This window comes from Scomber scombrus, chromosome 5, assembly GCF_963691925.1.
Source record: "Scomber scombrus chromosome 5, fScoSco1.1, whole genome shotgun sequence".
In the NCBI taxonomy this organism is placed as follows: Eukaryota; Metazoa; Chordata; class Actinopteri; order Scombriformes; family Scombridae; genus Scomber; species Scomber scombrus.
In genome coordinates this window covers 18,666,236-18,681,285 of record NC_084974.1, presented here as the reverse complement: position 1 = coordinate 18,681,285, position 15,050 = coordinate 18,666,236, and the positions used below count along the sequence as shown (strand labels likewise).

Genomic DNA, 15,050 nt, shown 5'->3' with positions numbered 1-15,050 from the left:
AAATAATTGTTAGTTTCAGCCCTAGACATAAGGGATGTTTTGTTTTGTTTTTAATAAGCCTCACATAGAAGTAGAGGCTATTCTAACCAACTGCCGTTTCCTGACTGATGGGAAATAGAAAGAGGATAATGCATTAACCAGGTGAATATGCAGTTTATGAAAAACTAATCATGAGCTATAGTCACTCTGTTACATGTCCAGCAAACATAAAATTACCACTAGACTATCCAGTAAATGGTCACAGCCACTCTGAAATGGTTCAAATGAGGTGAAAATAGGTCAGATTTGGTGGGGGGGGACTATCGACCGATCTGTGTTCGACTAGTTTTGTCTTCCTGAACAGACTTAGGCGTAAACTCAGAAAAATAGATCGAGCCATAACATCCAATATTATCCATTCTGGTTTTAGTTTTGTTTAAAAAGGGGCATCACATGGACCGTCTGGCATCTTTTGGAAGTAAGTCTGAATCGTATCACACTTTTAATGTAACCCCTGATGTGTTTAAAGTCAACATGCAGATCATTTTTCTCTGCTTATCTGCGGTTAGCCACATTAGCATTAGCACATAACGACACCTCTGCATGACAAAAACAAAATGGGTTATAATTAAATAAGTGTTGCAGCTTACACGGCTTATCAAATGGTTTCTTGCTGAATGCATTTCAGGCACAGGCAAAGTATAACAGGGATAAGTTAGTTAAATCTACGTTAGCTTGTAGCTTAGCTTTGAGGTTACTGATATTTACAGCCTATTAATCACATTTAACTTAAAGCTCTTTTTAATAGGCTCGTTTAAACCCTTTTTTATTGATTAGTTTGTGTTCCTGAATTTAATAACGTTTATCATAGCAATAGCAAGTTCTTATGAAGTGTGTAAATATCCACCGTGAGTTTACTTGACCAACATTTGTATTTTAGATGATCCTTTTGATAAACCACCATGCAGAGGCTGCTCATCTTATCTGACAGAGCCCTACATCAAGTGTGCTGAATGTGGACCTTCACCGTTTTTACTCTGCCTCCAGGTTAGTATGAGTTAAATATTCTAATGGCATTAAAGGACGGGTTCAAAATTACTACAGTCAGTTGCCCAAATGAACACTGACACATGCTTTTTCCGGCTTTAATCATTCCTCTTGTTCATACTGACCATTAGAAGATCCCTTCATAATGTTCTTACAATGGAAGTGATGGAGGACTAAATCCACAGTCCTCCTTCTGTGCAAAAATGTATCTAAAAGTTTATCTAACATGAAGATTTAGCCATCCAAATTTAGTTGAATCAAGTAGATATCTTTCAATATTACAGTCTTTTTGGTGCCTAAGTCCCTCCTTTTTGTTACTATATTTCCACCACAGATCAACAGGGAAACACGGTGTAAGGAAACACAAAGAGGGAATTTGCTGCAAAAAAAGATTGCAGTTTTGTCAGATATCCACTTGATATGACTAACTCATATGAGCTTCAGATAAACCTTTAAAAGCATTTTTGTGCAAAATTGATGGGACACACTGTGGATTTTGGCCTTAATCACTTACATTAAAAGGACATTTGAAGGGGATCTTTTAAGGAATGATTACAGCATTACAAAACCTATTTCAGTGTTCAGTGGGGCACCTGACTGTTGGTTTAAAATGAACTTGAAAAACTGTAACAACTATCCCTTTTAAGCCTTTCTTGATTTCCAGACTACTCTGTCACTGTTCAGTCTGACTGCAATTTAACTTAATGGTTTTATTTCAGTGTTTCACCAAAGGATTTGAATACAAGAAGCATGAGAGTGATCACAAGTATGAAATCATGGTAAGTTAAGTAAAACGTGTCTGCCTGTCATCAGTCTTTTTCACACAGACAGTTTCTACATGTAATCTCACACTTCACCTCTTCATACAGACATCAGACTTCCCTGTACTGGAGCCTGGATGGACGGCACAGGAAGAGATGGCCTTGTTGGAAGCAGTAATGGACTGTGGATTTGGAAACTGGTTAGTGTTAATGTTCTAATGGAGGCTTGTGACAGCCAGAAATCTACCCTTGTTTGACAATTTGTATTCACATTTCCTCCAAAAACTATCCTGGCAGAGACTTCTACCTGTGGACTATTACATTATTTGTTTGACATATCGTTTGGAGTCACTCTTTTAAGAATCTTCTATGACAGTAAACTGAATATATTTGAATTGTGGACATTTAAGGGCTTCATCTTGGATTTTGGGAAACGGTCATCTACATTTTTCACTATTTTCAAACAACTAATCGATTAATCTGGCAGATGATTGACAAATTAATCAAAAAGCCAGAATTAAACAGCCCTAATGACACATACAGTATATTTATCATGAAGTACTGAGTGCAATCTTGCATTTCATTCTGAGCCCAATGTAACAACTCAATAACAACTTGTCACCATGAATGAACTGTTTAGGTTATAGATCTAAATATAAAATTACGTAAAATCAGTATGCTGGAACATTAAATAAGAAGTCTCAAGATGAACCACATAAGCTTTGGAAGTAGTACAAGTCCTTCTCTAAATGTTCCTTATCATATAAATGATTTTGTGGGCTGAATTACATTTTTGGAAACGTTAAGTGAAACACTTTTTATTTAGATTACTTATAGACCCTTACACAAACATTTACAGTGCACTGAACTGTTTGACGTATCTACAATATTTACAACCCAGTGTGTTTTTTATTGATAGACCTTTCTCAAACTTTCTCTTAACTATTTTTATTCACTAACTATCTATTTATACTATTTCTCTCCTGCAGGCAGGATGTGGCGTATCAGATGCGCACTAAAACCAAAGAGGAATGTGAGAGCCATTACATGAAGAATTTCATCAATAACCCGCTCTTCTCCTCCACCTTGCTCAGCTTGCGAAAAACAAAAGACTCTCGCTTTGCAGAGGGCGCGATTCCTTTTAAACGTCAGTAGCCACATTACCATCCCATTACCATTACCATCATGTGTCTGTACAGCATTTAATATTAGTTGGATTGTGTATGTTTTATCACCTCCCAGCCTTGAATTCTGTCTGATTGATTTAAAACTATTTAGATAAAGTTTTTAAAATGACTGTAGCACTGATTAACACCCCTAAAGAAGTCAGCACCCCTAAAGATATGCAAGAGAAAGATAAGTGAAATCTTACTTCAGGCTGGAAAGATGCTGGCTCGACAGTTGGACAGAAGCAGTTGGATGAGTCAGGAACTTGTCTCGGCTCTTTTGGCTGAGTTCCTAGTTGGCTTCAGTTCTCTCTGTCGCAGTGTTTAAACATTTCTCGCAGAATTTGGCAAACTCAGGACAGACAGGAATTCTTTCTACATTTCTGAAATTTTCAAGGGCAGCTGTAAGTCTTTGAAAAGCAAAACTTGCAAGAAGTTTGGGGGTGTCATTCATGTCTTTGTTTCTCATCCTATATTTACATGATTCCCTTTATTTAATGTCTGTAAGTTTCAAGAAGCTATTAATTAGCTTTATGCTTAATATTTGTGTGGTTGTACCTTAAAACACAATCATTTTGGTTCTTGAAAAACACAAAGCAAATGTGCTGCATGCTCATAAGTTTCTCTGACACCACAGCCACCGATGATCCCCCTCGGCCCACATTTGACTCTGTGCTCTCTCGAGACATGGCTGGATACATGCCTGCCAGAGCAGATTTCATGGAGGTGAGGATAGTATACTTTTATATTTTTCTGTGTGCTACCTTTCATCAACTTTTAAAATGTACTTGCCTGACATAGAAAAAGCCGGTTGAGACATTTTTCATGAACAGATGGATGAAATGGCCTCTAGATTAAATGCTATTGAAATGGTGACTCATGCCATTGTTGCTGTCTCACAGTGAGTGACTCATCCCATTGTTTGCTTTAACTCATAAAAATGTTTGAATATGGGCACTTATCTTGGATCATTGATCGGCTGCATGTGAACTTAAAAGATACCATTTGTGATAATCTTTCGCTGTCTCGCCTAGGAGTTCGATAACTATGCAGAATGGGATTTGAAAGACATCGACTTTGTGGATGATGACTCAGACATTCTACGTGGTGGGTCGAATCTTAATAGTTTTTTGGGGTGTTTTTGATAAATAGAAGATGAAAGTGAATCACAGCGTTTCTTATCTTTAATTCTGTCATGCATATTCCTCTCTTTCAGCACTCAAGCTTTCAGTTGTTGACATATATCATTCAAGATTAAAGGAGAGACAGCGAAGGAAAAAGTAGGTCCTTTTTATTCATGAAATGATGAATTTACAGTATTTATTTAGTCAGCATCATGTAATGACCCCAGTCTGTCAGTAGATGGCATTATATGTTTCTATATTGGCTTTTTGGAGCCTCATTTCCATAGATCTTTTTTTGTTTGCTTTTAGGTTGAATAAATGCATTTAATACTGAATTAAAACTTTGAAGACAAATGGTTTTAAACCCTTGTATGCCCCCACTTAATATTAATGAATTCACAGTGATAATATATTTATAACTTCTAATCTAAATTTTAATTATTATTTTTGTTAAAAGCACTGAAATGACAGTCCTCGGAAACGTGGGTTGTAACAGTCAGCAGAGTGACTATAATTGCATATTCAAGCCTTTTTTCAATCTCTCATTACAAGCCACAGGGAGTCATTCAGGTGTAACTTGCAAGCTGCAGGAACCTCTATTTATACCTTGAATATTTATAGAAATGAGAAGTCTGTCCCCTGGTGAACGATGTGCATGCCAAACTATTTGACATTTTGCCAGTTTATGGCTGGTATCCTCACTACAGGACTGTTTGGAAAATGTTTAAAAGCTTTTCAGCTATAGGCACATGTAGCACATGTTTGTATGTTACACATTTTGTTAAGAAAAAAATCTTTGATGAAAATAATATATGAACTATGAATATTTGAACTTTAAACAATATCTGACTCACATTTAAATATAATGAATTTTAACAATTAGTGGTTCAGTTTGTGACCTTTTTTTTCTCTTTTGACCTGTTAATGAGTCAGTACATTATCTACACATCTCCGTCACCCTCAGTATGTCAGCTGTCTGTCTTGGACACACACAGTCAATTCTTGCTGTAATGCATCCATCACTAAATCAGCCCTAACGACCTCATGCTCTCTGAGCATGGAAGAATGGCATGTCTGGCTGGGGAGGCATTTGTGTTTCTTAGCTCCCTCTTTTTTTGCCCCCAGTTTATCTCTCTTAACTTGTAGCTTGTCAGAGAGGCTTCAGGCTCATGATACGGGCCGAGACCTCTAAACCCAACAGACCTTTTCAAGCAATTTGATTTGAGACTCAGACCAAAACTATTAAACATATTACTGACTTATAAAATACCATGATGACTTAGCAAAGGCAGAGCAATCAGAATATTAATTTGCATAGTAATAAATCGAAATCTTTATTTCCTTCAGGATTATCCGAGACCACGGACTGATCAACTTGCGGAAATTCCAGAGTGAGTCCTCTTCTGATATTCTCACAGGCTCGGCTGTGACAATATTCACGGCAGCTCGGGGAGGCATCTGATATATACCAGCCAAATCGCTGCAGTGGGTTTCAATGGATGCACGCAAACAGCTCCAGTGTAATAACCACCGTTAACCTCTGTGGCCTCCTCGGGTTGCTTGAAGTGTGGCAACTGACGGAACTCGTATTTACGATCAAGACTGCGAATAGTCCATTGGGGCTGTGTGCCAGAGTGTGCCATGGCTTAATTGCTTCACTATGAATAGCTCCCCAAGCAATGTGCGTAGCTGCCATAATGACTGAAATGCAGGGGGCTTCATTTATTGATCCACCTGTCACAGGTTGGATTTCAGCAAGCTCAGTAATGTAATTCTTTGCATCTCCCGGGTTGATGCATAGAGGTCAGACAGGCGGCGGGGGACCGCTATGAATGGATTTGTCCAATTAAATCCTCCTTTTTTTGTTGGAGATATGACGATAGACCATCCAGCCCGTTGCCATATCTCCATGTGTTGCTCTGTGAAATTGGCTGTGTTTTGGGAGTTGAAGAGTTCTCCCCTCATGTTTTATTTATGCATCCTCCAGCCTCCAGTTAGCCCTCCTCTCTGTCTCCCTCCTTTCCCTTATCTCTCCAGTCTTTCAAGACAAAAGGGAACTCAGAGTAGCTGTAGAGCTGCAGACTGGTTGTCATGGAGACTGTCAAAGATTGTGTGTGTGTGTGTGTGTGTGTGTGTGTGTGTGTGTGTGTGTGTGTGTGTGTGTGTGTGTGTGTGTGTGTGTGTGTGTGTGTGTGTGTGTGTGTGTGTGTGTGTGTGTGTGTGTGTGTGTGTGTGTGTGTGTGTGACATGCAATAATGGAAGCAGTATCCAAGCCCGAGAGCCTCACAGTATCATGTCTCAGTAACTACTGGAGGCAGATTGACCAGTGTTGTCATTGCAGGGCAGCGGCCTGTCTGAAGTCCTGTAAGGGTTTGTTATATTAAATGATTCAAGTCTGTGTTTTCTTGCTGTTGCCTTTGTTTGCATTCCGTGTTTCTGTGCCAGAATGGAGCCACGCAGAGGTCCAATGTTGATGTCTCCATAGAGATACAGACTTAACAATGTTATGTGTGTGTCTGTCCACTATTTTGTATGACTTCATGTGCTTAGTCGGGGATGGCAGCCGCTAATAAGCGCTCACACACACAGGAGCCCAATGAGGGAACTTAACCAACACACCCATAAAAGGTTTTCCTCTCTGGCTTTGACACTTGTCCGTTACTCAGCAACACAGGCACATTGAGACGAACACAACAAGCTCTTCAGACTGTGTATGCTTGTAGAGCGAGTTAAGTGGTGGTGAATACACATTAGTGGAGCATCGCTGTGACCAATCTCTGGGAGTGGTGCAGCAGGTTGCTTGGATCTGATGGTCTTATACATTTCCCTGTTGTGCTCTTCAGCCAGACTCTGTAAAAGGGTAAAACAAAACTGACAAACAAAACAGAAACAAAACTGCCTCTGACATGAACTGAAATCGCTGTTCGAATGATAGCAGCTCTGTTCCCTATAAAGATGCACCAATGCTGATATCGGATATCGGTCCAATATTGCTTAAAATAGCTGGATCAGGTATCAGTAAAAAGGGCCAACCTGATATTGGATACTTTTTTTTTTTCTTTCTTTTTATTTAATGAATAACAATTCAGTAAATGTATATCTATGTATTTGTTACATTTTGTTTTACAAAATTAGAAAACCAATGTTTAAGTCAAGCCTGATTTAGCCTTACACATAAAGGAATTATGCCAGTCTCTTCCACACAGTGAGGCATACAACTTATTAATTAAACACTGGTATCAGATCAGTACTCCGTATTGGCCGATACCTAAAGCCCAGGTATCGGTATCAAGACAGAAAATGTTCGATCGTTGCAAGAAGAAATCATATTTTGAGAATCAGGCTTTATTCACCAAAAACAATTATTGTATGTTAAGAGCGTGCCTTGGTGCAGGTGTCGATACACAAAAATAAATGATAATGTATATTGTGAATAATACCATTAGAATTTAAAACTGGAATTAAAACGTAGAAATATACCAAAACCCAGGTGCAAAGATACCAGCAGTGTTGAAAGATAAGAGCAGTGTAATCAGTGTTTTGTGTAAAATATACACATCCTTACAATTCACTCTGTAACTAAAAGATACAAACTCTCTTTTCACAGTAGCTTCAATGATAATGCAGTGCAGCCACAGAATGATAGATGCTTGTAATATTGATATGTGTGTACATATAGTGTTGAATCAGAGCAACATGTTAATGTTCTTTGATGGTTATCATAAGGAAAGTAAATTACAGCACTCCTATAATGCACAAAATAAACCGGATGATGTCTAAAAGTGTGTAAGGGGGCGGATTTTTCTTTTATATTTCTGTGTTATATTTGTTTATATCTGCTGCCTACTCACTTCTCTTCTCTCTCTTCTTACAGTGCTGGAGCGATGCTACCCAAAGGAGGTGCAGGAGCTGTACGACGTCATGAGACGGTTTGCCAGAGTGGTTGGACCAATTGAACATGACAAATTCATCGAAAGTCACGCGTGTTAGTATTTGGCTGATTACATGGACGGGCTCTGTGAAAGTGTGCATCAGTCAAAAACAGAAAATCAATTTACTCAGTTCTTCCGGAACAGCTTAGTAAACATTGCAGATCATGGCTTCAGAGTGTGTGTCTGTGTCTCTTTTTTGGAGGTTTTCCTAGTACGTTTATATGTGCAGAATGGTGAGAAATTAACAAATAAGATCATATATTTTCTAAATGTCCGCAACTGTATTGCAGCTAAGCACCATTCCTCTAGAACATATTCTCTCATTTGTTGTTTTGATGATGATGATGATGATGTCTCATACATTGGCCCAACGTCGCCCATATGTGTTGACAATTCAGATTTTTCCATAAATGTGTCACTTGTCTGTATGTGTTAACGACATGTAAACTGCATATGCACGTGTATGAATAGGCATTGATGGCTGAAAATGTGCATGAACTCTCTTTAAAACTATGTGCTGTGAATGCTTAGTCATTGTGTTAGATGTTGAGAAGGGTGAGACTTTAGCTACAGTTGTGAGCCACACAGTTCAGGTCAGTCTCTTTGAAACGCTGGGTACAGACTTCCCTTTAACTGTCTTTATCTCTTTTTCCTTCCAGTGGAGTTTGAGCTGAGGAGAGAGATCCGCAGGCTGCAGGAGTATAGGAAAGCAGGGATCAAGTCTTTCTGCAGTGAGTCTAGCCTGACCTTTCTCACTCCCTTGCTTGCCAAAGCTTAATTTCAAAGTTGCATGACTAAGCAGAAAAACTCAATTTATATTCAGACTTGAGTTGTGCTGCACACATTGTTTTGACTTTGGCATCAAAATGTTGTAATCATTATTATTTGTAGCTGCAGCAGCAGCACCGTCTATCAGACATCAGTTGTTTTGCTGTCTTTGGATCATTTTTGACATATTTGGCTAGTTTGTTGATCTGGACACATGAAGGAAATCTCAGCTGAATATTTTATTTAGTGACTTTATTTTAAAACTGGCTTTCTGCTGTTCTTGGAATGATATTAGAGAATGACTGGCATAATGAATAAAATATTTAAGTATCCCTTTGGCATAAGGTTTTATCTCAGTAAATTAAGCTTATTATAACAGATGTGTCACCTTCAGAGTTACTTTACTAAACAAACATATTGCTTATATGTCCCCAGGCCTCCCAATTTCATATGACATTGCATTAACATCATAACAGCTGCACCTTTTTTTTTTTTTTTTTTTTTTTTTACTGGCAGCATTTTGAAACCTTCCTTGTGATGTCTTTTTTGACCTCTCTGTGTAATTGCGGTCAGGTGCCAAGGTCTACGAGCGGGCGAAGCGAATGAGGGATGAAGAGCGGAGGAAGAGGACGATGTTGTGCGACGTGCTGCAGTACATCCAGGATGGCAGAGCCTGCCAGCAGTGGCTCAGCAAACAGGCTGCAATGTGAGACTCCCAAACTTTCCTCCTTGTTACCCAGCGTGTAATAGAAGGGCTCGTGAAGTCGTGCTCCCCAGAGACGCTGACCTCTGTCATCACACTCGGCACCGGGCATGCTGAGATGAATCGAGCAGATGTTTGTGTTACTGTGTATCTCTCCACCACCTCAGTCTCTTCAGTATTTTTTAGTCTTTTTAATGGGCCACTGCTTTTAGTTTTTCTGCTTTTTGTGTGTGTGTGTGTGTGTGTGTGTGTGTGTGTGTGTGTGTGTGTGTGTGTGTGTGTGTGTGTGTGTGTGTGTGTGTGTGTGTGTGTGTGTGTGTGTGTGTGTGTGTGTGTGTGTGTGTGTGTGTGTGTGTGAACTCGTAGTGATGCTAACACTTATTTCCCACTGATTACAGAGATGCTGGCATCACTCCAGCTGTCACAACGATCACAGTTTCAGGTAGGAAGCCTCTGTACTCTCTCCTCTCTGTTGTCTTAGCATTGCCCCAGGCACAGTCACATTAATGCAGGCGCTCCTCCATAAATTCACTCGAAAAATAGGCCCTACATGCATATTTATCTAGCTGTTTTCCCCTTTCAAATTAGCTGCCTTTCCTTAACCTCCAGAGCACAAAATGGACGCTCACTCCCACACGGTTTGCACACTGTAAATATTTGTACCCCTGTCTCTTTCCGCAAAGGAATTAACTGCAAGTTGTCAGCCTGTTATTATGTTATTTGAACTGTAGACCAACAATGGTGCATGCATATCTGACTGTTGTGGAATTCTTGCTCCACAGCAACAGGTAGGCGGAGCGCCCCTCCCCTAAACCTGACTGGACTCCCGGGAACAGAGAAGCTTAACGAGCGGGAAAAAGAGGTAGAGTTTTATGTTCTTAACCGTCTGAACGATAAGCAAAAGGGAGCTATCTCTCTCCAAGAACTCAGGGTCAGATTTACTGAGGCTCTTGCATCTGGTCTCTCTTGAAAAAGAGATTTTAATTTCAATAAGACTTTTGTACCAGGTAAATAAAGGAAGGAGAGCAGGAGTTTATTAGTATAGAAAATATCTGCCTCTGAAAAGCAGGTGTAGAAATAGGGCAGATGAAATTTACACAAGCCACAAGGTAAGTTTTTCTTGGAAAAGAAACTTTATTATAGAGCAGACATGGAGTGACTACACCCCAACATATCTAGTATTTGTTATCTACAAATAATATAACTTAATGTTGTCCTAGTAAATCAGGTGGTGAATACAATGCAAATTCTATGCAGCATACATTTGCATTGCATCGTGTTCTTTGTAAATCTTACCCTCTTTGGAGTGTGTTTGTAGTATTGATGGAAGAAAACATACAAATAGTTATAATGGCGCTCACTCTCAGCCAGTCCCTCTCTTACGGTATTCATGATGTGGCATTCAAAAGACACATAAAGTGTTTGTATGTATGAATGATAAAAAAGCTTCTCGTATTCTCTCTCAAAAAGTGATGAAAAATGTATTCACTCTCGACATGATCGGACAAGCACTTTATTTGAAGCACACTGAAGGCTTTTAACAGGATGTGGTGTATCTGTGTGTCAAAATACTGCTTTCTCTTTATAACCTTTACTTTTTTTTTGTGTGCTTGTAGCTATGCCAGGTGGTGCGGTTGGTGCCGGGGGCCTACCTGGAATATAAGCAAGCCTTGCTGAATGAGTGCAAACGGCAGGGTGGGCTGCGGCTGGCACAGGCCCGAGCACTGATCAAGATTGATGTCAACAAGACACGCAAAATCTATGATTTCCTAATCAAGGAGGGCTACATCACGAAGGCCTAAGAACATTTGATTTGACCACAGAGGTGAGTGGATTGTGGTCAGGAATTCGTTTTACTTTAATCCTGTAACTTTGTAAGCCTGTGTGTTGTAAGAGGTTCAGATTGTTGCTGCTCATTTGAGATATTTTAACATTTGTAAGGTCCTGTTCTGTTTTTGAGTCTTAAATGTATGAAAATGACAAATGTCTTTGTATAATTCTCTGTCAGAAGAACAGGGGCTTGTATTAAAATGAGAATGTATTTATGTCTCCTGTCATAAAATGTTTATGAAAAAATAACTTGGTGTGTATCTTAATATTTTAACTTGAACTGACTTGACTAGTTTGCCATAATTTCCTTGAAATTAATTGCGTAATTATGAGGGGAATGAACTGGGAATTCAACTGGGACCCATTTAATTCATTAATCCCAAATGAATTAATACTCTAACCATAGAATCTTTTAGTCATTGCTCAACTCAACATGCAGAAATTTGAAATTGCTCTACAGACAAAAACAATTCAAGGTATTCGGAGGGTAAAATTCCAACAACTACTCAAACTGATTTAAACACCAATAAGTGTAACATCTTTGTCAATATCTTCGTCTCTTTTGGAAATGACATCTGTTTTTGAGGCAGACCTGGCTTACACAGTATCTTTCAAAACCAAACAAATGTTCTCATTTTAGCTGGTAAGAGGAAGCAGGAGAGTCAGTGGATATGAATCATTCCTGACACCAGACAAATAGCTTTGTGAATTTCCAATATATTGATCCTGTGTAGCTCTAATAACAGCTTTAAACTTAACAACAGCAGCAAGTTGCAGACGTGTTTTCCTGTATCAAGTAAATTATCAAGGATTCCCCACTATGAATGACAACAACATTTTTCCATATGATGGATGATCCACATGCACATTCACATCTCACAGCACAGTTGTAAAATGCAGCCTGATCAACAGTCTTGTCAGCGTTTTTGAATGACCAGTGACATTGACACAGACAGTGGAATCAGTGACTCGATCCCTCCTGTCTCCATCTGTTGACGTGTGGGCCCAGTGTGACGTGGAAGAAATGTGATTAATGTAACGCAGGCAGGCAGGAGGCCACCGGCCTCTGACAGGCTTATCGGAGCAAAGAGCAGCTGCCGCATCAACCTCAGCTAACAGCCTGATTATAACAGCAGATTCAACCTTTTATGATAAGGGTGCGGTGGCTGTGGAGGAGCGTCTGAACTGCAATGCAGGGATTGAATCAGGATTTAAAGAGGATGTGAAAGACAAGAAATTCTGAGGTTTTTTTATGCCTCCATGTGTCTCATCAAATCAAGGTTCCAAACCAAACGCAAAGCAGCAGAGTGAAATTGCTCCTTTCATTTTTATTCACTTCACAGGATATAGTTTTCCTCATGTCACACTTGCTGTCTTTACCCAGCCGTCAGTTCCATCCAACCTCAACGAACCAGGCTTTGATCTATCTACACTCACCCTTTAATTTTCTGTTTAAAACTTGAGCTCTTATGCCTGCAAATAGTAGCAATCGGTGTTCAGTCTGTGGTTGAAGCAGATGAAAAAAATGTGACCTGGATTTTCTTCAAAACTCCACATTGACTGAAAAGTCAACCATATCACTGAGGATGAAGCCACCTCACAGTTTTTCAAGAATACTGGAACATACAATCACTACCTCTTTCTTCATTATGTGTTGTAGCTCATTTATCTTAGAGTGGGGGTTTCTAACACAACTTAATGCAAAGTGCATGGAAAACAGAAAGTCTTAAAGTATCAAAACCCAGTTTCATTTGTAGTATTAAAACACTTGTTCTTGAGGTTTACGATATTTAAATCCATTAACATCCGTTATGTCACAGTTTACAATATATATCAATATATATCCATCATCAATTTGGAATACTATATAAAATATATAATTGGAGAGAAAAAGTCATTAGAAAAATATTAAAGTGGAACATAAATGAAGTTATAAAACAACTGCAAAAAGTAATTAACTGAGTAGTTCTCACGCCTTTTGGAAATTAATGGATGAGGTTAAAATATCTTTCTCCTAAACAAATTGACATTGCCACCTTCTTGAAGCTACGCTGGGCTTAATCACCTCTGATTACGGCCACCATCAGTCTACAATTAAATCGTTCTTGATAATACAAGTGTTGTTGGCCCTTGCAGTCCACTAATTAAAGTTTTATTTGCATTTTATCATTTTGTCTGCATCTTTTCACTATAAGCTTTGAAATCAGTTGGCTTTTTTGATCCACCCCATCATCGTCTAGCATGAATGTTCCTGTTAATGCTTCAATTCAGTTAATGCTTAATGTAACTTAGGCTCAGTGTGTTGCATTAACTCTTGGGGAACAGTGTTTTTTCCCTTTAGTTCAGCTTCCTCAGCTGCAGAGGCCAGGTCTGGGTCAAGCTGAGCTGGCTGAGTGTTATATTAGTCTCGACAGCTTTATTTGTTTCTCCAAGGACGTGGGCTTCAGTCTGTGATTTGCTTTGTATCTCCTCTCACTTGGAGAGGATGAGAGCTGAATGCCCAAACTGAGAAATGATAGGAGATATGTTTTTTTAGAATTAGGTGCAACAAGTTTGCAATTCATCAAGTGCAATGAAATAAAAGACATAGTGTGATCAAGACACAATTATTTTTTACAGAACCTCTGTACAGAATATGTTTTATTGCCAGTCTCGAAGTCCAGAGGAAACTGCATTCCCAGAGTATCTTATTTCAATATCTTGGTGTATTTCCAATTAAAACAGGATAGACAAGCAGGACATAATGTTGGAGGGAATTTGATTTGAAAGTTGAAAAGAGAGCGTGTCATAAAAATTGGTTGGTTCAAGCACACGTTAGGGCTTTCCCAGACGAAAGCTGATCTACGTGAAAGTAATGTGGCGATGTCTTTGGTCATGGCTGTAAGAGAAGTTCAAAGGTGGCTGTTGTCACAGCCGTACAACCAAAGATAGCCTGGGACAAAATTCTGACAGCCATGTCAGAAACTTAGGATAAACATCTCACAATGTGACTGCTTCCATTAAGCAGCCTATTGGAATGCAACAGGAAATGATACACTGATCAACATGGCACTTTGATGCTAAACCCAATGATAGAGGTAAAATGAGCGAAATGTTGAGATTCCGATTAAGAAGAGAATCTTGTTGAGTTGTGTATGTTATGTCCTCCAGTTGTTAAAAGAACAATGCTTAGCTTCATTGTTTACCACTATAGCAGTGCTGATGACGTTGTCTTGTATATTGACTTACGAGCCTATGATTAAGCAGGTGTGATCATTGTACAGTCTACGTACATCAAACTTGATGTCACAACTAAGGTCATTACATAAATGTCACACAGTGTTGTTTGCAATAGATGAACAAGACTGCTGAAATCCCACAGTCTGTAGGTGTCATGATTGGATTTTGATATAAGAATACAAAGAAACTGATTTATTACTGATTTTTTTGTTTTTTGGCATATATTGTTAAATAGCTGCACAATATGTCCGGGTATGTGATCTAAAAGGGTTGAGAGGGTTGAGATTTAATCTTGACATTAATGTATTGCAACAAGCTGATCAGACTCACCTACAGATTTTGTAGCGTGGTCCTCTACAACAGTCTGTGTTGTAGTGGCAGGGGCAGCAGATGCAGCAGATGTTCGTGTCAACGCTCTGCATGTGTGCAGAGATGCAGTATTTCTCAACCCACACACACACTGCTTTCTCAGACACACTATTTTCCTCCTGCTTTCACTGCCTTGTCTCAGGCTCCCCACA

At 39.1% G+C, this 15,050-nt stretch overlaps 1 protein-coding gene across 1 annotated transcript; it reads left to right on the top strand.

Moving 5' to 3' along the window:
* The first annotated feature begins 327 nt into the window (after nt 1-327).
* Nucleotides 328-11,559, top strand: tada2a (transcriptional adaptor 2A). Its single transcript, XM_062419673.1, has 15 exons — nt 328-457; nt 920-1,026; nt 1,746-1,805; nt 1,896-1,987; nt 2,777-2,934; nt 3,591-3,679; nt 3,988-4,060; nt 4,170-4,233; nt 5,425-5,468; nt 7,952-8,062; nt 8,669-8,740; nt 9,351-9,483; nt 9,879-9,922; nt 10,263-10,342; nt 11,097-11,559. Exons 1-15 carry the CDS (start codon nt 433-435, stop codon nt 11,280-11,282), a joined length of 1,338 nt encoding a protein of 445 aa, XP_062275657.1. The 5' UTR covers nt 328-432; the 3' UTR covers nt 11,283-11,559.
* Nucleotides 11,560-15,050: the final 3,491 nt, after the last annotated feature.